The 25,492-nt window shown below is 41.1% G+C and overlaps 1 protein-coding gene across 1 annotated transcript in view; it reads right to left on the reverse strand.

The window, feature by feature from the left end:
* Positions 1-114: 114 nt before the first annotated feature.
* LOC105383903 (kinesin-like protein KIF21A) overlaps positions 115-25,492 on the reverse strand; it is a 30,994-nt gene continuing 5,616 nt past the window's right edge. The window contains exons 8-32 of the mRNA XM_048633358.1: positions 25,053-25,213; positions 24,622-24,684; positions 24,136-24,256; positions 23,305-23,499; positions 22,789-22,916; positions 21,963-22,034; positions 21,731-21,802; positions 21,514-21,594; positions 21,297-21,384; positions 20,756-21,012; positions 20,111-20,200; positions 19,551-19,625; positions 19,118-19,272; positions 18,108-18,212; positions 17,589-17,732; positions 10,943-11,068; positions 7,588-7,723; positions 7,055-7,181; positions 5,835-6,003; positions 5,198-5,338; positions 4,708-4,850; positions 3,871-4,019; positions 3,289-3,494; positions 2,688-2,818; positions 115-1,842 (exon numbers count right to left, since the gene is read on the reverse strand). Of these exons, the coding sequence (XP_048489315.1) occupies positions 2,776-2,818; positions 3,289-3,494; positions 3,871-4,019; positions 4,708-4,850; positions 5,198-5,338; positions 5,835-6,003; positions 7,055-7,181; positions 7,588-7,723; positions 10,943-11,068; positions 17,589-17,732; positions 18,108-18,212; positions 19,118-19,272; positions 19,551-19,625; positions 20,111-20,200; positions 20,756-21,012; positions 21,297-21,384; positions 21,514-21,594; positions 21,731-21,802; positions 21,963-22,034; positions 22,789-22,916; positions 23,305-23,499; positions 24,136-24,256; positions 24,622-24,684; positions 25,053-25,213 (3,047 nt within the window). The 3' untranslated portion in view covers positions 115-1,842; positions 2,688-2,775. The remainder of the gene's footprint in view (positions 1,843-2,687; positions 2,819-3,288; positions 3,495-3,870; positions 4,020-4,707; positions 4,851-5,197; positions 5,339-5,834; positions 6,004-7,054; positions 7,182-7,587; positions 7,724-10,942; positions 11,069-17,588; positions 17,733-18,107; positions 18,213-19,117; positions 19,273-19,550; positions 19,626-20,110; positions 20,201-20,755; positions 21,013-21,296; positions 21,385-21,513; positions 21,595-21,730; positions 21,803-21,962; positions 22,035-22,788; positions 22,917-23,304; positions 23,500-24,135; positions 24,257-24,621; positions 24,685-25,052; positions 25,214-25,492) is intronic.

Below are 25,492 nucleotides of genomic sequence, written 5' to 3' on the forward strand. Positions count from 1 at the left end.
TTTAGTTAAGATTTAATGTTTAAGTAATAAAGTTTTTACTTACATGAAAAGGGTCTTATAATTAATACCACACCTTTTTTCAGGGTATTATAGATGGTGAGTTAATAAAATAACTTTATAATGGGTATAAGTTTATATTAAATTAATAAATATGAATAAAACCATACAATTTGTTCATTTCCATAATCATTATTAGACATACAATGTTGAAAACAAAATCATTACATTATAGTTAAAATCATAAAACTATTGTATAATTATTTTTTCATTAGATAGAGAGCGAGAATTTCAGATTTTATTTAAATATTGAGCCAATTTGCACCTAATTTATCGTTAAAATAAAATAAACCACAAGTACGTGTTTATCTACTAACTAATGTTAGTATTCACATTAGTAATGAACATCGGAGCTTGTGTGTTATATCTTGATATGTTTCCGACCCACCATCATGAGAATATAAAGAAGGCAGATTATGTAAACAAATAAAATACATAATAATGTATAAGAATACATATCGTGCACACGCGTTTCAGTCAATTCGTAATTTATAATTAATTTACCTCCTACTTTATATAACGCGTTATACTCACTACTGACTAGTTCGCTAGGCGTTCACCTAAATTCGCGTGTAGTATACGTATCAATTAGAAACAATGTTTTGTATTGCTTTTTTCAAGCTCCTAGCATCTCATAGCCTCGCAAGCTTCACATTAACTTAAAATCTAAAAGTTTACATAATACTGATTAAGTTCAAGGTAAAAGAAAGAAATTCATTGATAAATTTATATATCATACATTAAAATTGATTAAATAATTGGTTAACATTTACATTAAAACAGACAGGTAAGAGGTGAGTAAAATTTAATTTAAATTGCATTTACGGCGACTATTCATTAAAATTGTGATAAAATATTGTTCGTTCTAGAACCCGTAACGCAGGAATGTATAAAAATATACCTACTCGTGGCCATCACAGTTATTTAATTGATAAAATGATTTCTACTCTACACTACGTTGTAAAAGGCATCGAATTGGATTTTCTACTTATAAATAAAGCATATAATTGTGTCTTGCATTTTTCTAACTAAGTTTCATGGTCATTGTATAATATGATTCTACCGATGTATATAAAATATTGTGCGAAATTATTTGGCATAAGGACCTTGGCTTTATACATAAGGGTACCTACAATACTGCTGGTAGCAATACAAATAAACTGATAGTCTCTTGGACGAACGAAATAAATTATTATCATTTGCTTAAGGCCATCTGTTTCCACTATAGTCGTACAGTCGTAGTTAAACTTACTATCTAATAGTTATGTTTTATAAATTAGGTATCGACCCAATGTTTAAAAATATAACTTAAGTTCTAGAATGTTCAGTAGGGAATTTTAGCAGGACTGTTTTACTTTCGAATTTGAGGTAAATCTATATATTTAAGAATACCAATCCACACCCGATTTCACTCTAAATAAATCAGTGCGCAACTCCGCATGGTACCGGTTATTGTAGTTGACAAAACTGAAAAAGTTTCCGTTTTCTGTCAAATATTTTATGATTATTTTCATTATAGGCGCTACCAGAAAACAGTCACTTTCATAGTTTACCCAACCTATCAGACCCACACGACTGCTATCACCAATCGCTAGCTAAACACCCATCGCAGCACTAGACCCAGGAACCAAGCAGCCAGCAACAGTGTCGCCACCTGGTGGCAGATAGTGGAGAGAGTGATGACGTCACCGCCAGGCGCGGCGGGGGCGGGCGGGCGGTGCGGAGGGCGGGGGCGGGGGCGGCTGTCACCGCTGACGCATGCGCCAGCAACGGACGCGACCGTCGCTGTGGAAGATGGAATGGTTAGACTGGTGGGGATCGGATGGTATGAAGTGGTCATTGTGGGAAGTTGTCCTTTTGTGAAGTTGTACTTATGGACTGAAAGGAACAGTTTGGCTGGACCTTATAACAGAGTATAATAATAGTATGAGCTAGCTGAGCTTGTTTTTCTAAGTTTTTAACAGTCAGCAAGATTCAAATGTGTGTAAAACGATCTAAGATATCAATTAGTGAGTGCCATCTTGCCTCTTTGATATTTATAAAAAAATGTATTCTTGTTCTCCCTGTCTTGGTTATTGTAAATGAAAATGATGAAATTGATATACATTCGCATAGTCTTCAATCGATCCATGGTAAATAAATCTAAGTAATCCTTCTAATACAAGCTATCAGTATAAACAATTATTTTAGGTGAGATCCCAAGTTCTAAAAAAACATTAAGATAAGTATAAAAAAGCGAAGCGGAATCGTCGCAAGTGATGTTCTAAGCTATGAATGTTAGTAGAGAAACGTGAGGCGATGGAAGCTAAAAGTGATAAGAAAACTGTAAATTAAACACACTTGATTTGTGAAATGGTAAAGCCATTGCCATGAGGTTTTGATGATAGAGTATCAATAGGTCGGCTGCTCTAAGCTAAATCCAATCAACTCCAGTTTTTTTTGTGTACTGACTGTCTAATATTTTCTTATACCCTACACATTTCAGCAGAACTAAAATCGAATGGCTTAGACTTAGAGCAGCCGATGCACTTGAACCAATCTCCAAAACTTCATGACGCAAAGAACAGTATAAAATCTAAAACACAAATGATGCGGCAGCTGCGGCGACGGCGGTGCAGTAAGTCACTCACGGTGTAGCCTCCACCCCGGACAGTCCCGGGGCGGGGTGGGATCCCCGGGACGGGTGGGATCCGGGGGAGGAGCCCGCGGTCCCGCCGCTCAGCGCTCGTTGCCCACGCGCCACACGCGCACGTCGCCGCCGCTGCAACATAACGAGTTAGATGGCTGATGTCGACAGGGTTATAGATGCAAGTGAAATAGACTGAAGAACAGGGGAAAAACCTACACAGCCGGCCGAGGCTTTTTCAAGATTGCTTAATGACGGTGTCGACTCAAATACCGTACTCAAAGTAGAAAATATCACGTATCTTGATATGCGCTATGAGTATGACCATGACCAGAAGACAATATTGCGTTGCCTTTTAGGCGTGGGTTGAATATGAATGTTATCTATATATGCCGCTATTATTCTATTTCACTCTTTTTCCGTTCGTTCATAAATGAAACATGCCATCCGACCCCAAGCTAGACAGGACCTGTAATACGAGTATCGGACAGTAGATCTATCTATACAGATACAGTCGTCTTCTTCAGATGCCATCTAATATCGTAGGTCGGCTATCATTATGGTATACAGTCGTCGTATCATACAAACAATAACTTAATACTAACTTCCCAGCCGTATAAATAGTCATGAGCTGCGGGTCGGGGTGACTAGCCAGCGCGTGTGCGGCGTGCGGCGCGGCGGCGGCGCGGGCGGCGGGGCGCAGCTGGGCGTCCCACAGGCGCACGGCGGCGTCCCGTCCGCAGGTCGCCAGCAGGTCGTCCCCGATGGAGGCCACGCCGGTCACCCAGCCTTTGTGCGCGTTCATTACGCCCTGGAAACAGAAAAATACATTTTGCGATTTGTTATACATATAAAGTTGTAATTGCTGGACAAATTTCTGTTAATGAATTTTATTTTAGCTATCTATGTCACTTCTCTTACTTACTTACGTTCTTATAAATGGCGATGTTGAGAAAGTACTACTTCAGTACAAGATTTATTTTTTATAGTTTACTAAGACGGAAAAGTTTATGTTTTCATTGTGGCATCTGTATGCGTTTCCGCTCAATAATTTCATGACAGAGCCGCTAGAGGCGCCGCTTCGAATGCGAGAAAACGTAAACTTTTTCAGACTTTAAACTTTATACTGTACTGTAACATCAGCGATTGTCTCTCCAAAGTATAATCTAGGACATGTTCTAACTTACATGCGTCAAGCAATTATCAGTGAGCGACCACCGCTTGAGGCTGGAGTCTCGGCTGGCACTGTACAGGGTGTCCCCGCACAGCGCCAGCGCCTGCACGCCGTCGTAGTGTGGAGGCTCTAGCAGGCGCCGCGCGCCCACGTCCCAGCTGCCTGGAATTGTAAGATGTCATGTCAGAAACAGCATAACCGATTGTATATCACCGGAAGAAGCAACATGGAAATAATTCACGTATACATTTTGTTGTGGTTGTATGGTTGGTTTCTAAAACAAAATACTCAAAGTACTGATGGATGGGGGTGAGGGGAGTGTCTTAAGGTCCCATCTTAAAATACTTTTTTATTTCTCGTAAACAACTAAAAAAAATAATAGGTAACCTAACATTGTAACGGGTTCCATAACTAGTGTTCCGCCAAATGGAGGCTATTGAATAGGCACCTTTCATACAACTCGATAACTTCTAGAATCACAAAAACGCAAGGCCGTATACAGAAAGAAGCGCTTATAAGTTTCCAGTATATGGCTTTCACTGGGCGCAAGAAACGGCACTGATTCTAGCCTATGGTAATAAATAGTAAATATGTGGGGACATCTCACACACGGCCATCCGACCCCAAGCTAGGCAGAGCCTGTGTTATGGATATCGTACAACTGATATATCTACACAAATACATAGATGCTACATATTAAATAAAAATATCAACACCCAAGACCCCAGTACGAATATCTGTCTTTAAACAAATATCTGCCCCAGTCGGGAATCGAACCCGGGACCTTCGGCATAGCAGTCAGGGCCACTAACCACTACGCTATTCGACCGTATGGTGGTACTCCACTGACCGTGCGTGGGCGCGCAGTGGGCGGCGCGCACGTAGTGGTCCTTGGAGCCGGTGCACAGCAGGTCCCCGCCCCCGCGCGCCGCCGCCGCCAGGCACATCACCGCCGCCGCGTGACCAGACCACATCTTGGACACGCATTCGAGCCTGGAAGGAGACGAGGGGTTAGTTAGAGGAAGATAAAAAAGACAGGTAGGCTAAGCCGAAGGGGGCGGCTTCAAAAACTGCTGCTGCTGCTTTGCTATTAATTTAGATACATGCCTTGGCATGCAGCTGACAATTTGAAGCTCTGAGAGCTCATAGTTGACTTTAGTTAAAAACGTACCTATTAATTTTACAACGGATACATTTTTCTTTCGATATTGTGGTGATGCATATGTCGTAGAGCAAATTTAAATGTGGTGTGGTACATCAGTTAAGTTTAACCTACCAGGTATGTTTAGCAGCTTAGTTTCGATGATGTTACCACGATCATACAACAGTTAATAACTCACATGCGCAGATCCCAAAGCCGCAGCTTATCCCCCGCAGCAGTATACAATCTGTGCGTGCCGGGCGCGAGTGCCAGCGCCGTGACCGCCACCTCGCCCGCCGCGCCGCGCGCCGGCGCGTTTGCCCCTGTCGTGCCTGATGACCTGGGAATGCAAATACATGTTTATTAGTTAGATATCCTACGAGGTTCGCCTAAGGTAGGCTTTTCAAACAGTGTAAGGAGTGTATGCAATGCATACGTATACGCATACCATACACCTAGCTTGGCTTGGCTAGTGGGTACTGCTCTAAAAGTAGTGAGTGGGTGTGGGACAGCCGGAAAGCGGCGCCGCACCATTCATAACCTTAATTTTTTAATTTAGTTCTTCCATTAATAAACATTATAGTTAGATCGGACATAGCGAAGAAAAACGGGACAAATTGGACGTTCAATAGTAACGCTGCATACTACAGCTGTACATCTAAGTCTATATATATATAGTAATTAACTCACCATAGAGTAGTGAGCGGGCTACGCGTCCTAGTATCAAACAGGCGGACAGCGGCGCCGCACCATTCATAACCTGCTTAGATCGGAGAATGCGAAGAAAAACGGCTCAATTTGGACGTTCAACGATAAAGCTGTAATGTTAGACTCACCATAGTGTAGTGAGCGGGCTCCGCGTCCTAGTGTCGAACAGGCGGACAGCGGCGCCGGCAGCGGCCAGCAGCAGGTCGCTGTCGGCCGCCAGCGCCGCCACCGCGCCGCCGCACCAGCCGCGCCACGCCTCCGCGCCGGCTGACATGTCCCAGCCGCGGACTGTGCGGTCTGGAGGAGAGATGTTGAGGTTAGACAGTTGAGTTTGACATAGATCGTCAGAAGATGGAGATTGCTCAGTATTTCGTAAGGACTTTTTCTGTTGTGCAATGGAATTAAGGTAGGTATCAATCAAAAGTCTATAGGGGTCTCTACCAGTTTACTGCTGAACAGCTTATAAAGTAATCCATCTGAAGCTTGCAAGACACTAAAAACATCTCCTGGTGCATAATAAATGGGCAATCCGTGAGGGTCTCTTGCTGGTTTCCCTTAAAATGTCGCTTGATGCACTGACGATACGGGTGTAAGCTTTGCAAGTAGGTATATATCCCGGTTTCTGTCCATATATTCGGAACAGCGCTTGGACTGCTCTCTTGTCATTCATGACTATCTAGGTAGTTAAAGGGCGCCATTTTAGTTCCATTACTCACCAACCCCAGCGCTATACAGCGCGCGGCGCGACGCGGCGAGACAGAGAGCGGCGTCGGCGTGCCCCGTCGCCACGTGCGTGCAATAAATTGCCAATCCATGAGTCTCTATGTTGCGAGGCTTTTTGTACTGACGATACGGGTGTAAGCTATGTACTTAGTTAGGTATGTAGCTCGGTTTCTGTCCATTCGGAACAGCGATTGGACTGCTCTCTTGTCATTGATGAAAAGGTAGATAGATATAGGAGGCCATTTTGGTCCACTGACGAAACGGGTGTAAACTATCTTGGTATATGTATAGCCCGGTTTCTGTTTATGTATTCGGAACATTGACACTCTTGCACTGCTCTTTTGTCATTTATGAGTATCTAGGTAGTTAAAGCCGCCATTTTGGTCCAGTACTCACCAACCCCAGCGCTATAGAGCGCGCGGCGCGACGCGGCGAGACAGAGCGCCCGGCGCAATAAATGGCCAATCCATGAGCGTCTCTAGGTTGCGTGGCTTGTTGTATTGACGAAACGGGTGTAAGCTATGTAATTAAGTATGTAGCCCGGGTTCTGTCTATGTATTCGGAACAGCCCTTGGACTACTCTCTAGTCATTGATGTAAACATAGGTGGTTGGTCCAGTACTTACCAACGCCAGCGCTATAGAGCGCGCGGCGCGACGCGGCGAGACAGAGCGCGGCGCCGGCGTGGCCCGTCGCCACGTGCGTGCACTGCAGCCACGCGCCGCCCGGCGACACGCCGCCGCCGCTCACACGCTGGAATACAAGGATACATGTTAAATATGGTCATGGTACCTATGCAAGCGAAGGGGGTGATGGCATGCGCGGAGCAACTTCAAAGGAGATGCGTTTAAATGGACTTAGCCGTCGTAAAAGCATCTGGTCAACGTTGCGGGTTAAAGATAAGTTTGATTTCCTGCCAGTTACAATAACTGTGTATACGTTGACTGGTACTTACTTTCATACGATTTTGACAGGTTATAACTTAAAATGTGTCTACGAAAAATATGAAAGTAACTACCAGTCATCGGTAGATAGACTGGCAGTTAATCCTCATTTCTGTACAATCATTATCTTTGTAGGTAAATAGCGTAGCTAAACAACGGCTATTCATCGAATCCATTTCTACGAATTGCATTTAAAACAACAAAAACCCACACACCTTAGCAGCAAACTCCTTCACAACGCCTCTAGGCGGCGCGGCATCAGCCGTCGTCGCGCCGGCAAGTCGCAGGAACACGTCGTCGTCGCGGTTGCGTCGCGCGACGGCCGGCGACGCGGGCGGCGACCCCGCCTCCCTGCGGGGCAGGGGGGGTTAGCAAGCGAGGCGGGGAGGAGGGGGGAGGAGAGAGGTGAGAGTTATGTGTGGTTGTGAAGACTAGAATGATTGGTTGTGGCTGATTGAGTGTTACCTATGTTTGGTTGAGGAAGAAGAGTAATGATGGTTGTGGCTGATAGTATTGAAATCAGGAAAATCTGATCATCTATGTATGCGCATGATATTGAATTCATGAGAGAGTTGGTTTAATCGATGCGGAGTATGAACTTTGGTATAATCTTCAAAATAACGGAGTTTAGTTTATCCGCATATATACCTATTCAGGTTAGATTTCATGTAGGTAGAAACGGACCGTGAAGGGTTGTGTTGTGCATTGTAAAGCCACGACAAAATGTAAGCAAAATAAGTGTTAAACCATTCTATGGAATTTTACAGCGTCTAGAACTGATCTAGAAAGAATCAATGATAATGAAAATACTTTGATAAAAAATATGTATAGCGAATGATGTAAGTATGCAATAATGTTGATCGAATTACCCAGACCAGATGGAATATTACATGAATCTTTTGTAGGTATGTATTTGTCCTGTAATGAGAGTGAACGATTCATTGCGATCGAATTAGAATGATTCATATTAATGGGGATTGCGCCACAACAAATACTTTAGTATGATTATGTCAAACCACAACGAAATAAACATCTAATACATATTTCAAATATTTAAATCAGTACATCATCATCACGACCCATTACGTCCCCACTGCTGGGGCACGGGTCTCCTTCCAATGAAGGAAGGGTTTAGGCCTAGTACATAATAGGGAATAATTTATAAATATGTAATATAGCATAAAATATTATAGGGGAACCCGGGGTAAGACGGGGTCGCTAAGGGAAAATATAAAAAACAACAGGTTTTTATAACCACTACGTTATTAATTATTTATGGCTCATTAAGAACTTAATGACGAACACTTTGGCACAGCTTTTGCCAAAAAAGTAATCATTACAATTGACTTATTTTAAGAAATGTTAAAAATGGGAAATAAACCATCTTGCCCCGTGTACGGGGTAAGATGGGGTAAATATACTATGTGGGGCACAAAACAGACAAACAACACTTCTTCTGTGTTTTATCGTCAACACCAGCACCTGCAGTGTGAGCCCAACGCCTGCACCTTTGAGATCGGACCCAGTTTTCCTTAGATTTAAAGTAGGACTGTTGATATCCTCACAGTAGAGGTAGACACAGTCATCTACGTTGTTATTCTTCTTCGTAGGCAGTATCTGCTTTGTCTTTTTAGCCAACTTCCCTGTAGCCCTTTTAGAGCCTTCTACAATGTCAAATATCGAGTTGGAGAAAAAAAAAACTTAACCAAGCCAGTTCCGTACCCTATCTTGCCCCTCCAAAAATACCCCGTCTTGCCCCACGTTATATTTTTTATAAAAATAATTCATAAAAAAAATACTTTCAATGTTAAAGTGATTTTGCCGATATTTAAACAAAGCGTACCAAACCTTAAATAAAACCACACAATTACCAAAAATACCACTGTTTTAGTTACTGTGTTGTGACGTTGTTTCTACCGGTCAAAAATAACATGGACACTACGCAAAAACAAACAATTGAGCTTACACAAAAAACTCATGCGCTCACACCTGCTGTCACTGGCGCACTAAAGGTCAATCATTTAAGCCTTTCTATTGACTCATTACTCACATTCCTAAGATGTATAGTTTTGCATATATGTGGGGGGTCCCGTCTTACCCCGTGACCCCATCTTACCCCGGGTTCCCCTACCGAGTATGTTATACAAATTGGGCAATGATCCAATTTTGAAGAGACTAGAAGTTACTTACTTTCCTTAAAAATAATGTGTTAAATACAAACAATCATGATCATGCTGCGTGCTCTAAAACAAAGGAGGTGCCATGCAACTACAGACAAACAAACACGAGATACTTTCAACTTTATTTATTCAGCAATAAGTGCTTAAGTACAAAACATTCTACATATATGCTTACTCCTACATTACCATAAGTCTGTGTTAAAGCTTTTTGTTACATTACTAACTAATGTGATAATATTTCATAATATATTACTCTTATATGTATTATAAGCCATAAATACTGCCTAATGGGCTACTGACTAATTAAATTACTTACAATGGAGACGGGAGTTGGAATACTTTTGGCAGCACTATCGCAACCTCTCAGCCAATCAGATAAATTATGAATAAAAAGGCTGCTTCAACTACCAATCACAACAGAGCTGTAAGCAAGTTGCAAGTGGCGCCATCTTTTTTAGCTTTACTAAGTCCCCATTGGTCAGTGACAACCAAAATGGCGATTAAATCTAATTAAAAAAGCAGAAATGCATTTAATTGCTCCCGTGACATTACTTGATTAGTATACTCATGCGTATCACCATCTCGTTTGCAGCGAGACAGCCTCGCATGCTATTTTAGACGTTATATACATTTAGCTAAAGTGTTGTTTGTGAAAGCTTGTGTTCTTCTTTGCGTGCGGTCTTCAGTCCTCGCCTATGTAGAGCTCTGTCAGGAGGCTGCAAGCAACCAGGTCAAGAGTCAGCTACTGCCCCAGCACCCCCACCTCACTACTTTTACCATATACTCGAAATACCCACTATAAAATATACTTTTGACATAGTGAGCTCATTACGCAGTAAAGACAATGAGTCTATGATAAACATAGCGGCAGTCCAGAGGTTGCTATAAAATGTGTTGTGACTGTCTTAAAGCGACATAAGCAGAGCAAAGATGTCAATAGCATAACTTTATGTGGTTTCTAAAATCTCATTCTACTTTGCAAACACATAATCCGAAGCATTCTACCATGCAGACATAGAGAATAGGGAAGGGAATCTATCAAGCCTTTCTCCAGCCCGTACTAAACCACTACTATATTGAATTGTTGGTGCTAAAGTGATAGGAATCGCAACTTTTGGGAGGAAAATCTGCAGTTGGAACATTCTTTTACGAAAATACCAGTATACTGGCGGACAAATTAAGAATATAATTATTCCTAATTAAAATAAATTATAACGCGCGCGGATAAAGAAACAATCGCGTAATGCTATCTCATTCTTATCGTTGCTCTATCTATCCTCCTTCCTACTCCCACCTTTGCTATTTCTACACCCGCGCGCGTTACAACACTCTTTCCAGCCAGTTCTCCTCCACCTCATTCATGCCATAGACAAGACAGTGCGATACGTACAAGGAGGCCGGCTTGGCGATGCTGTGTTGCCGGCGCAGAGGCCGCGGGCTCTCGGGGGGAATCCTTCTTGCTGACAGTGGAGACGGCAGGTTGGACGGTAGGGTACTGCCCAGCGGCATCAGACCCCTGTGTGACAAGTGCTGTGCTTTACACTTAGTGCTGGGATGAGGGGTCACGTTACATTGGGACCAAGTTACAATACGTCAACTAGGATTGGGATTTTGGAACATACATTGACGTTTACAAGTGATGAGTTTAGAACATATATGAAGAGTTGTGGTAAGGTTATCGGTGTGCTTTAAAACATAAAGGTAGGATGTGTTGTCACAAATTATATTATAAATAGGTACCTACTATGCTAATTAATTATTTGCACTAGGTACCTGTTATCGAATTATTTCTGTCTGTCTGTCTCTCTATTTCGTGTTTCTTCTGCTTATCTCTTCCAGGATTACAGCCAAGTTGTTATAAATATGACCTCCAGGGATGTTCAACAACTTTTTTTTTTCTATTTTTATTGGTAATGGATGCATTAACATCTGCAATTCAGAAGGAGGCGCCCTGGTGCATGCTCTTTGCAGACGACATCGTGCTTGTCGATGAGAGTGGGGATGAAGTACAGGTGCAACTGAACCAGTGGCGAGATACCCTAGAGAGTGTGGGATTGAGACTGAGTAGGACCAAAACAGAATATATGTTCTGTCAATTCGGAGGGCCTACTTCAGCTGCGTCGATATCTCTGGGTACCTCGCCACTGGCAGTAGGTGAGGATTTCCGATACCTCGGCTCCCTTCTACAGAGTGATGGAAGTATTGACAGGGATGTGACGAGACGAATGAATGCGGGATGGATGAAATGGAAACAACTCACCGGCACGACGTGTGATCGCAAGATGCCAATTAAGATCAAAGGCAAAATATATAAAAGCGTCATAAGGCCGGTGATGTTGTATGGGGCTGAGTGCTGGGCAACCAAAGTATGCGATGAGAAAAGGATGCATGTGACAGAGATGCGAATGTTGAGATGGATGTGTGGGGTTACAAGAAAAGATAGAATACGAAATGAGTATATAAGGGGAAGTATGAAAGTGGCTCCTATAGTGGACAAGATGAAAAGCCATCGTCTTTCTTGGTTTGGGCATGTCATGAGAAGAGAAGATGATTATGTTACAAAGAAAGTGTTGGAAATGAGACCCGAAGGAAGGCGCAAGAGAGGAAGACCAAGAAAGACGTGGCTTGATTGCGTGAAAGAAAATATGAGAGAGTGTGGAGTGAATGAGGATATGACAGAGGATAGGGTAAAATGGCGTGACATGACAAACAAAGCCGACCCTAAATAAGGATAAGGCAAGGAAGAAGAAGAAGAGGATGTTCACCAACTGATACGTCAAACCTATTGGACGATCTTAGAGCAAACGCTAGCAAGACAAAATTAAATGGCTAACATCCTGTAGACATACCTCCGGCTACAGGACAGCGACGCGGGCGCGGGCGTGGTTTTTATCATGGAGTGCGTCATGGGATTCGGAGCGTCTTCATAACAATACACGCTAAAACCTTGACTATGTCTATGTTATCTATTCGTGCGTCTTCATAAGAGTTCCTTGTAACTAATTTATATACTTAAGTGGCGCCATAGCGGTAACACGTATTCTTATAACGCTCCGGTTAAAAAAAGTATTGTGGTGTCTAAAGTGCTTAAAATACATAAAAGTTATTATTACTAGTTGTGATTACTTCTAATGGTCACAGTGATGTATATAAATCCCACTTTAAAAGCTTAAATAAGGTATCAGTTATAAAATAATATCGTGGGTAATCAAATCAGTGCTCAGTAACAAAATTACAAACCAGTCAATCAACAATCCACACCGACGTTCTAATACGTCATTGCGTCTAAAGTACGATTACCTATTTCGCTTCCAAAGCCAAGAAGTCGAATAGCTCGGTCGGAAAGAGACCGCTTCACAAAGCGTTGAACACGAGTTCGATTCCCCTGGCAGCAACACAATCTTTTTTTAATTTATTTGACCTATCAAATCCATAAAATGAGTTAATTGAAGCGAACGCCTCCACACTCTCCGCTTACCCTACAGCATGCGGGCTCAGAACCAAACTTGAATAAATGCACTACGCCTGACCCAATTGAGAAAAATATGTTGAATATTATCTGTCGTAACAAACGTAAACACGACGACGACCAAACATCTTTACTAACGGAAATGAAAAACATGTTCACTCAATGGCAAAAAATACAAGATAAAAAATTTGAGTCTCTGTTGTCTACGGTAAAGGATATCAAAGAACAAAATGTCTCAATTCAGGCATCTGTGGAATTCATTTCTAAGCAGTATGATGACCTATTGGAAAGAATGAATCATCTGGAACTTGAACGGAAGGCAAACATGTCACACATTCAATCACTTGAAGATAAAATTGATTATCTAGAGCGCGCCCTTCGCTCATCTAGTATCGAAATTCGAAACGCTTCTCTGGATAAACAAGAATCAAAAATCGATCTGATAAACACAGTACGGAAAATCGGTGAAACTATAAATGTTCCTATTCAGCCGTCAGACCTGCGAGATGTCTTCAAAATGAGTACCAAATCTGATTCGAAACCTATAATTGCTGAGTTTACGAGCGTGCTGACGAAGGAGAAATTTCTCCAGTCATATAAGTCATTCAACAAAGAACGCAAAGATAAGTTAAATGTGTCCACCCAACCATGCCGCCGAAACCCGTTTTCATATCTGAAAGTCTCACACCAAAATTGAAAAAACTACACTTTCTGGCACGTGACTACGCAAAAACGAATGCTTACGACTACTGTTGGATCAATAATGGCAAAATATTTCTTCGCAAGAAAGAGGGCACTCCTTACATTCGTATCACTACGGAGCAAGATTTGTGCAAATTGAAATCTGCAAATAACTGACTAGTTTCTAGCAATTACTTAATTATCTTAACCTTTTTAAAAATGCATGCACTATGTATAGTTAAAACCATAACACTTAAACCTTTTATTTTATGTACAATTTTGATTAAACTTCAACATTTATATTTAAATATTATCACACAAATCACACAATCACGGACAAAAATAAACTGCTTATCTCAATCAACACCTAAACAGTTAGTTTTTTACCAGCTTTTTGCTTTTCTTGTACCAATTAATCATTGTGACATTCCACACAAAAGGTCTTGTGTTTGTTTCACCGTTATAAATGGATGATATAATTTCAACAATAACTAATAATATAGATGAGATTACCGTCTCGAACTCATACATTTGTGTTCCTGAGGACTGCTGCAAAGTTCTAAAAGAGCACTCAAACAAGTTTCAGATTTTAACACAAAATATTCGTAGTATATCTTGTAATATCGATAGTTTTCTTTCCACATTGCACATAATGAATGTTAACCCCGATATTATTGTTTTAACGGAGTGTTGGCTAAATTCTCCTACCAATACTTGTATTCCTCAAGTTGACAATTACTTACAGTTATCTTCTAAGAATAACAAAAATCAAAATGATGGCATAGTTATATACATTAAAGCAGGTTTAAACTTTAGTTACTACGAGCCGGAATTTCTTGAAGGAAACTGTTTAGTTACTACTATTGATAATAGTTTTGCATTAGTCTCTATATATAGATCACCATCTTTTTATAACACCGAACTATTTTTAAAATCACTAGACTCTGTGCTTGAAAAATTAAATAAATACAGTAATGTAATTCTAATAGGAGATGTAAACATTGACATAAAACTTAATAACAGTGACAGACACGCACCTAACTACCTGGACCTCACTGCATCTCATGGTCTTCTACCAGCGCACACCTTTCCAACGAGGCTAGAAAACTGCTTAGATCATGTTTTACTCCGAAGCAAGCATCCCTCTTCAACGATTGTTGTCACACACAGTGTAACCGACCATGACTCTGCTCTTATCTCCTTTAATCTGAACAGACAAAAAATTACAGCCAAAACTATTAAAAAAATAAATTACACCGGTATTAGCAGTGACCTAAAAGCAACAGACTTTAAACCAGTTCTGGAGTCAGATGACTGTAACATAGCTTCGGATATTTTAGTTAGAAAGATATCTAATATCGTCGAAAATAACACAACCGTAGTTACTCTTTCACGTAGGAAAACTCCTTTAAAACCCTGGATAACTCCAGGTCTCCTAAAATGTATTAAAACCAGAGACAAAATGCACAAAAAATGTCAAAAAAATATCGAGGATGAAATGGTTAAAATTGTCTATCACAGGTATAGAAACTTCTGCAATGATTTGTTGAAAAAACTGAAACGCCAGCACCAAAAGACGGAATTAGAAAAAGCTTGCTCGACAAATATGAAACAAACTTGGAAGGTTATCAACAACATAACACAATTTAAAAAACAAAAAATTATAGCTCAGGACCTGATATCCACAGTAGATTCACCTAACGAGGCAGTAAATAACATAAATACTTTTTTTGCCGATGTTGGCAGGAAACTTGCAAATAAAATATTAGAAGATAACCTCCACAACCCATATAAGCCAAACATCCTTGATACACCGACAAATCCTATGGTCAACTCATTTGTTATGCTTGATACAGATGTAAGGGAAGTAATGGGACTGATTAATAATCTAAAATGTAATTCATCATCTGGGTGGGACAATATCTCCGGGTTAATTGTCAAGCAGAACAAAGAACTCTTGTCGGGTCTAATAGTTCATATTTGTAATCTATCTTTAAGGTCTGGTAGGTTTCCTGACGCTTTCAAACATTCCATTATCATTCCAATTCATAAATCTGGTGACAAAGCTGATGTTGGTAATTATAGACCCATATCTATCCTCCCAACACTATCAAAAATTTTAGAAAGAATAATCAATAATCGACTTATCAATTATCTAGAATCGGAAAATCTTCTTTCATGTAATCAATACGGCTTTAGGAAGGGCAGATCTACTGCTGACGCTGTATCTGACCTTACAGATCATATAGTCCGAGGTCTTGATGCCGGCGAAAAATGTCTAGCAATCTTCCTCGATCTCGCGAAGGCGTTTGACACGGTGTCTATCCCTCGGCTTCTGTGTAAGTTAGAAAGATTGGGAATTCGGGATCTCCAACTTCAACTTTTTAATGATTACCTTTCTAAGAGGACACAGTCTGCGAAAATTGGAAATTTTACTAGCGAACCACTTCCAGTTACATATGGCGTCCCTCAAGGTAGCATTTTAGGTCCCACTCTTTTCTTAATTTATATAAATGACCTGTGCAACCTTGAGCTACCAAATGGAAAAATCTTTACGTTTGCTGATGACACGGCATTGGTCTTTAGCGGTAAAAGTTGGGAAGAGGTTTACTTTCGTGCACAATCTGGTTTCGATAAGGTATCCACTTGCTTACGTCAAAATCTGCTTAGTTTAAACCCTGATAAAACCAAATATCTACCATTCACTATACTTAAAAGTTCCCAACCTGCGAACCGTCTAAATTATCTCATTACTGCTCATCAATCTGACTGTCACAGGTTTCCTTTAGTCGCATGCAATTGTCCGAAAATTGAAAATGTACCGACAATTAAGTACTTGGGTGTAGTATTGGATAGACACCTTAAATTTCTGCCCCATATTCAACAATTATCGAATCGTATTAGGAAACTGATCGTTGTTTTTAAAAATATTCGACATGTTGCTGACACTAAATTGATCAGAATGGTTTATTTCGCCTTATGTCAGTCTTTGCTGACATACTGCATCGATACATGGGGAGGAGCAGCCAAGACTCACTTGATTATCTTAGAAAGAGCGCAACGGGCTATACTTAAGGTTAGCCATTTCCTTCCATATAGACACCCAACCACTCTGTTGTACAAAAAGACAAACCTACTGACTGTCCGTCAGCTTTTTGTCCGCCAAGTATGTTTAATACAGCACAAAACTAATCCGAGTTCATTAGGTAGACGTCGTGCAGACAGAGTGTACAACATAGTCAAATTCAACCATTTTTTTACACATAGATTCACTTGTTATCTTGGTAGTTTTCTCTATAATAAGTTAAGCAAAATAGCGATGATAAAAAATCTGAATAAAACTAGCTGTAAAAATAAACTAACTGAAATTCTTCAAGATCTTTCTTATGATGATACGGAAGATTTACTTTTGTCCACAAGATAAACTTTCATTTAACTTAATAGTAAATTTGTGTTTAGTAAACTTATAAATTAATAGTAACCTTATTTTTATATAAATTTTGTGATTTGTGTTTAATTTTAAGTAGGTAAATTCTACTTTATTTTTATGTTCTGGCTGTTTAGTTATACTTACAATACTGTTGCACCTACTCTATTAGTTCCAATTAACAGTAACGGAGTAAATACCATATCTGTGTACCTAGTTTAATTTGCGGGATGGCACTGTTGCCTATAATACAGGTTTTACCTAGCTTAGGCATCAGTAACCAAACCAGAATTTTATGTTTTCTTTTGTTCAGTAAACAAACTGTTAATTACTTTTACTGTTTACATGATGTAAAATTCTTTGTTGTACTTAAATTTTTTTTATGGCCAATAAATAAATTTATTATTATTATTATTAAGTGTTAAATAAGCGTTAGTTGCAGTGTAAAATAGTACATACCTCAGGCTACCGGGCGCGCTAGGCACACGGGATAGCGGCGCGGGCGCGGGCGTGGTCTCTATCATGGACTGCGTCATGGGGTCCGGCGCGTCCTCGCGACCGTAGACCCCGAGGTCGCGCAGACGCACCGAGCCGCGGCGACCGCTGGGGATTTGTATTTTGTGTTATTTACACAGTGTGAATAAAACTTAAAAAAAGAAGTATTTCAGAGCCGAAGATTGAAGAACTGAATTTGGATTTGGAATTTCATGTGGCGGATAAATAATGAAATTTTGTTTCGACTCTTTATTCCGCATATGTGAAACGAAGCCGGTAATGGTTAGAGGAATGCGAGAACAGAGTTTTTTGGTGCTCCTTTAGCTTTAGAATCCTACGACCAGCAGTGGACGGTTATTGGCTGCTGACGATTGCAGTCTTTCGGATAAGTCCACAAAGTCTTCAATTGATGATTAATATTCGACACAAAAAGGCCTTCAACCCTAGCTCTAGCCTAGTAGAGGTTACAAACACAATACATACGTGTTCCTATGGAAGGGCGAGCCGTTGGGCGCGGCGGAGGGCGAGGCGGGCGCCGTCACCGACTCGCGCGTGCCCTCCGGCGCCAGCCGCTGCTCTATCAGGGAACTGGAATACACATAGACATAATTATATAGAGATAGCTTCTTCCTAGGAATCTTCGTCACTTCGGTTTATAAGGGTTTCTCTTGGCGATTCCGGGAGATATGTTTATAATAACTATACTATGCTTCCTACTAATATTATAAAGGCGAAAGTTGGTGAGTCGGCAGAACCGATTTTAATTAAATTTGGTATAATGAAAGTTAGCTGAGACCCTGGATTAACACATAGGCTAACACACAAAACATTTTAAGGCGAAGCGAAGATCGCGGGAATAGCTATAGTATATCATAAAAAACCGTGATTTTTATTTGGTTAACGAATCTTTCATTATCAGACTAAGGACTCTAAGGTGTCGTTCCAGTGTCTATTCATGGTAAAGGTAATAATAGTGTTCACATTACCTGTCAAACGGTGACACAGATCGTGTGGACGTCCCACTAGACACATGCGCCAGTAAAGCGGCCAGATTGGGCGGGGGCAGCGCGCCCCACACATTCAGGTTGTGGTCCTTCACCTTATCTCCTACACAATATAATACCAGACCATATCCTTAAGACAAAAGAGCTCATAAGAGACTCTACAGATTTAGTTTATGAACCTACACCTTATCTCCTAATACCATAGAGCTATTACCTGTCAACCGGCGACACAGATCGTGTAGAAGTCCCACTGGAGATATGCGCCAGTAAAGCGGCCAGGTTGGGCGGGGGCAGCGCGCCCCACACGTTCAGGTTATAATCCTTCACCTTATCTCCTAATCAATAAGATATCAGACCATATCCCCTAGACAACGCAGCTCATATTACCTATTAACCGGCGAGACAGATGCCAGTAGCGCGGCCGGGCGGGCGCGGGATATGGAAGCTTTAAATAAGACCATATTTCCTGTATTCTCTTGCTCATATTACCTGTCAACCGGCGACACAGATCGTGTAGAAGTCCCACTGGACACATGGGCCAGTAAAGCGGCGAGGTTGGGCGGGGGCAGCGCGCCCCACACGTTCAGGTTGTGGTCTTCCGCCGCCCGGAGAGCGCTCGCCGCTCGCTCTGTTGATTCTTCCATCTGGAAATATACATATTTTGTTATTTTTTGCTTCAATATAAAGTCGGCCTCTACTCAAAACAATAATAACTCCATATTTAAGAAAAAAAATGTGCTTTGATCATTTATGTAGGCTGTCATGCCATCGTTTAAAGAAGCCACTCAATCGAGTAGAATCGATGCAACAGGCAAATTCTTAGACACTTTGTAGCACGCGGTCCATTGCGTTGGCTTTACACGCTTGCGATATCGTTCCATAGCTACCTCTCCTTCTCTTATCTATGTGTTTGTATATTCACCTGTCTCAGTTGCGCCTGCGTATCAGTGAGTGTCTTGTGGCATTTAGCCGCGTCGTAGCCGTGTTGTAGCGCCACCTATACACAGAGTACATTATAGTTACTACAGATACATCAGTCCTATAAAAACATTAATAAGTGTAGCTTTTAAATAAATTATCTCTAATTTTGTTATAAGTAATATTTATTTGGAATACTATTAAAAATTATTATAATAGAAGAACAAAATGTAACCCATCTAGAGTTAAACTATAAAGTCCTGACAATAAAGAGTCTGGGCAAAACAGGCACAAACAGTGGACAAAAAAAACTATGGTCCCTAACGTCAAAAACACTATTTTGCAAAGACTTTTTATCATTGTCAATTATTTACTTACGGGTTTTTAACGGATTAGTCCTTAAATATGATTGATTAAATGCGGTCTTTAACAATTACTTAGGATCGACTTCCGTTTTCAGGACTTTATAGTTTTACTGTAAGTGTATTTTGTGCTTCTGAAAGTAGCGCTAGCTTTCATTTATCTTTTCACTGTCATCCATAGATTATGAACACGAGTACTGACCTGCGCGAGTCGCTCGAGCGCGTACCGGCCGCCCTCCACGCTGTCGATGTCGTTCAGCAGCTGCGGGAGCTCGTTCTCTTCGTTCTCCTCCTGTAGAATAGAGTAGTGAGTGTAATGGAGGTTACGTCAGTGCTAGGTTTCAATAGCTAACAGGGCGCATAAGATATAATGTCGGTATAACTGTAAGGAGAGAATATACCAGACGTAACTAAATAAATATGAACGGAACAACGGCTAAAGGTGAAGCCGTTGGTGAGTTGCGTCGTCGCTGCCATATATTTTTAGACCGTTCGTTTACAACGACGAGACGTAACGCACCAATGGGGCCTCACTCTAACTAGCGATAGTAATGGCAAAATGCATAGCAAATTTATACAGGGTGTTGCAAAAAGGGTATACTAAGCCGAAACCTACATGTGCAGCATGGTATATGTAAGCCTGAAACTGAAATCAGAATTTGAAAATTCGCGAAAAAAAAATCATTTTCCATAGAAACTTTGTTGGTCACGTGACTTTTTACTATGATTTTTTTTTTCGCGAATTTCCAAATTCTGATTTCAGTTTCGGGCTTACATATACCATGCTGCACATGTAGGTTTCGGCTTAGTATACACTTTTTGCATTACGTTATAATACTAAACCTACCTCCAACTGCATAATCTGCTGCTGGGTATCCGCAATACTCTGGTGCAAGTACTTCAAGTGGTCCTTCAAGTCGGGATCAGGGTTGAAACTATTCGCCAGGTCCTTCCTAACTCGCTCCCTTTCCATCAAATTTCTCTCTAACGAAGCTTCTAGTTCTCCCAGCATGGACTTGGCAGCTGTTGCTCGGGACAGCCAGCGCTCTATGCGAGTCCAGACTTCGCGGTATGCGTCGCGGGGGCGGTGGTTGCGAGGCCGGTCTGTGGGGAATTAGTTGTTAGGTGGGGTTTGAAGATGTGTTTGTTGAGTGTCTTTGGGTGTGGTTTTGACTGTATAGGATGGAAAAGATAGATAGATAGGACAGTAATGTTTTACATGTCCACAGCTGTAGCTACAATTTTAATTATATTGCACTCACAGTTTTTCTTGGCAAGTGTTTTGGAACCAAAGATCCTTTTACTCAGGGGAGCGCATTTGAATAAATACTACAGTTAATCTGTGAGTAAAATACTAAAATAAATTACATTAAAAGATGACTCCTTACCGTGCAATCTCCCAGCAGCCTTGCTACTCAGCTTGTCTCGGTGTCCGCGTCTTAACAATGACACTTCCTCTTGCTTACGACGCAGGACCTAAGGAATAAAAATATGTAGTACCTAGTATATTAAATATATAACAGATAAAATATATAGCTCGAACATAAACTAGTATAAATCTTATCTATTTTACGAGATTTATCTATTAATGGAAGCATTTCATACCTGTTCCTTCATTCTCTTTTCTGCTTCTAAGCTGCGGATTAGATTAGCGTTCTTCCTAGACTCCTTGCGTAGTTGCGCCACCTGGTGAAACAAAATAGGGAACTAATTAGAAGAAGTCACCAAAAAAACTTTGTTGGCAATATGAGCTCTTTCACTAAAAAATAAGAAGAAAGTTTAGGCTCAAAACTTAATTAAGAAAATTTGTAATGATAATTACCTCTTTAGCTCTTACAGCCTCTGCAGCCGCGTGTCTCTTCGATTCAGCCCTCATTCTTTGCACTAATTTTACCTGTAATAAAATATAGTATTTTCAGTTCAAAATAACTATTACGCATCCAGTAATTACCAGATTCGAGACATATTAATTGTCGATTTATTTTTCGCACTGCCTGCTAACTCACTTTTAACTTCAGTTATAGAATTTTTGTCCTTATAGACTAGAACATTACCTTATCCCTCTTCATATGGTCCAGCTCGTTCCTCAATGTCTGTATCTGTGTGACGGTGTGTCGTTGCGACCGCTGTAAGATAAGATAAGATAAATTTATTAAAATCCCACAAAAATTATACAAATTATAACTATTATATAGATGTTATTTATAGGACTTAAAATTGTAGTTATAATCAAACCTGAACTAAGGTACGCTATGTACTTTGTATCTCAGGTATGCACATAATGTAAATAAAAACACCCAAAAAGAACACAGTAAAATGTAGTTAATCCGAGATATATAAAACGTAGTGTGGGACGTCCTCCGGCTAAATGGGGTGACTGGCGAAAGGTGGCTGGTTATGATTGGTTGCGGAAAGCTATAGATCGCATCCAGTGGCGTGCTTTGGGAGAGGCCTACGTTCAGCAGTGGACTGCTATAGGCTGATGTTGATATATAACTAGCCTGCAGCCGTGCGTGTTCCTTGCTGGCGCTCTGCAGTCGCTTCAGCTCATGTTAAAACATTCTTTCTTTTTCTGCATTTTAGAAATAATTCTTGACCAATAATTACCATCACTGGACGAGAACTATCCTCTGAAATACAGAGTTTTCTAGTTCAGAGGACAGTGCTCATGAGACTTTGTATATCTGTAATTGTTTTTTATAAATAAATGTTTAAGGCTGACATGCACCAAAGTGTTTAACCTAGATTCAGTGTCAAATTTCGATTTAAGAAACGTCAGTCCATAGATTTAACACTAAATCTAGATTTAATATTTTGGTGCAAGTAGCCCGTAAATTAAAAAAATATATAGTTAATCCGACATAATTATATAAAACTAGCCTGTAACCGGGCGTGTTCCTTGCTGGCGCTCTGCAGCCGCTTCAGCTCCCGCGCCATGCCCGCGAGGCGCCGCTCGTACTCTTCCTTCACGCGTTTCAGCTTTTCCGGAGCGGGGGAGGTTTGCGCCGCTGTGGGTTAAGAGTTTTATTAGTTAGTTATGTATCAATGTATTAATTAAATAAAAAAATAAGATAAGGTTTACACAACCAATCATAGAGTCATTTTTTTATGTCTTCCAGTCAGTAGTGAAGAATGGGGAGTATTATTTCAATGTCATCAATGCCACAAAAATATGAGCGGAATCATTCCATCCCTTTTACACCTACACACAAACATACTTTTACTTTCACTATCCTATTTAAGACAACTACTGTGCTACCACAAAAAACTTTAAACAGCGATTAACAAGTGTTTGAATCAAAATTTTACAGATTTTGTAAACGTTTGACAGCGCTGAACACCTGTCAAAATACTGTCTAAGTTTTTGTGGTAAGGCCCTTAGATTTCAATACTTACAGTAAGAAGCGAGAACTTTATCCCTCTCATCTTGCGTGGCTTTGATCTGCGTGTGCAGCGTGTCCAGCCTAGTCTCATAGTGCGTCTTGAGCGCGCTGAGTCGTTTCTGTGACAGTTCTAGTTCTTCTATCAGCCGCTGTTTTGTGTCGATGTCGCCGCTTAGTGCTGCGAGCTCTGCTGATAACTCTTGTTGCACTGAAAGAGAAATATTATTATAACATTTCAGGGAAAACTTAATTTGTTTAGGATAATGATAAATACAAATGGCACCCGGAATAATGCACTATGAATGTCCTCTTATCATCGTGTATTCCAGAACCCTAAGCTATGCTATCTTTTGAGCAGTAAAGCATAATCGGGACGTTTTTTAGTTGGGTAAAATCATGGTCACAAGAAGAGTCATTACAGATGGCGCCACCATAGCCCATAGTGATTTGCGGCTATTTTCATATCTATACAAATACATAGATCTCCACATAGACTTTAATTTATGGAGTAACACATAACAAGCGACTATGCCTTTTAAATACAACCAAGTAAGAGAGATTATGTAAATCAACATATAACCCACCACTCCTAGATACCAAATCATTCGCCCATACATACCTTTCTCATCCTCATCCTCCTCATCACTGACACTCTCCGGCTCTTCATCCGAGTCGTCGGCGCTTTCCCCCTCAGCCCGCTCTCGCTCCCCGATGATGGACGACAGGTCAGTACCCGTGTCGGCGGCTAACTTTAATACAGCATACTAATCGGCCACTTATGTGATAAAACAGGATGTAAGTATGTAAAACAACGGATAAACTACCAAAGCATTCAACAGCCTACCTTTCTCATCCTCATCCTCCTCATCACTAACACTCTCGGGCTCCTCATCCGAGTCGTCGGCGCTTTCCCCCTCAGCCCGCTCTCGCTCCCCGATGATGGACGCTGACAGGTCGGTACTTGTATCGGCGGCTAACTTGCGCGAGAAATTATGTAAAACAACGTACCTATAACCTGACAAAACATTCGCCAGCCTACCTTTCTCATCCTCATCCTCATCATCACTACCACTCTCGGGCTCCTCATCCGAGTCGTCTCTTTAATACTAACTTTAATACAGCATACTAATCGGCCACTTATGTGATAAAACAGGATGTAGGTATGTAAAACAACAGATAAACTACCAAATCATTCAACAAATAGCGTACCTTTCTCATCCTCATCCTCCTCATCACTGACACTTTCCGGCTCCTCATCCGAGTCGTCTGCGCTCTCCCCTTCAGCCCGCTCCCGCTCCCCGATGATGGACGCTGACATGTCCGTGCCCGTGTCGGCGGCCATCTTGCGCGAGAACTCCAGCTCGCCCATGCTGCGGGCTAGGAGCTCTTTCTCCTGCGGGGTTGAGGTTGGTTAGTGATTATAGAATAGAATACGTACACTTTATTTGTACAGTAAAAAAGAATAATAAAATTTACAAGTTGTAAATTTTAATTAGGGTACAAAAGGCGGTCTTTATCATCAAAATTTTATCCCGTTCGAGGAAACGCGAATTTTTATGGCGCGTTAGAGTCGGCACCTAGCGGTACTCGCGCTGCATTAGCTGCGCGCCATACAAATTGGTGTCGATTTTGACTATTCGATCGGTTTAAAAAACCTCTCTTAAGTGAACTTTACAGGGTTTTCTGATGTGTGAGTTCAACTATTTGGGATTTCGTAGAGTCCCCGTTGGGGTAGTTTATACACAAGTAGCCTCGACTCACCTTGTACAACTCGCGCTTGGCGTCGTCGATGAGCGAGGCGGTGTCGTGGCTGGACTCGTGTCTCGCTCGCACCTGCTCTCGCTTGCGACTCGCCTCGTACAGTGCGTTGGACTCCATGAGCTGAGCGCGTAACTCTTCGATCTCGCGCACGTAGCCTTGGACTGGAATTGTTGAAGAAATCAGTTTGTTGAATCGATTAGTAATGTAAGAATCAGTTGAAGGGATTGCAAATGTCAAAGGCAGATGATTAAAATAAAGAAGCTGACCAAGTATTCTTGGCTCAACCGCAGATATTTCAGCTATTCCAGCCATTGAAAGTCAGGATTTCTGTTCCAATTAACACGGGTGCTTTATAGCTCCGTATATTTGTCAGCAATGTCAAATCAGTCCTGCTGTATGGTTGCGAGACGTGGAAAGTGACCAAATCAATCTCCACTAAG

The sequence above is a fragment of the Plutella xylostella genome, chromosome 5 (genome assembly GCF_932276165.1).
Source record: "Plutella xylostella chromosome 5, ilPluXylo3.1, whole genome shotgun sequence".
NCBI lineage: Eukaryota > Metazoa > Arthropoda > Insecta > Lepidoptera > Plutellidae > Plutella > Plutella xylostella.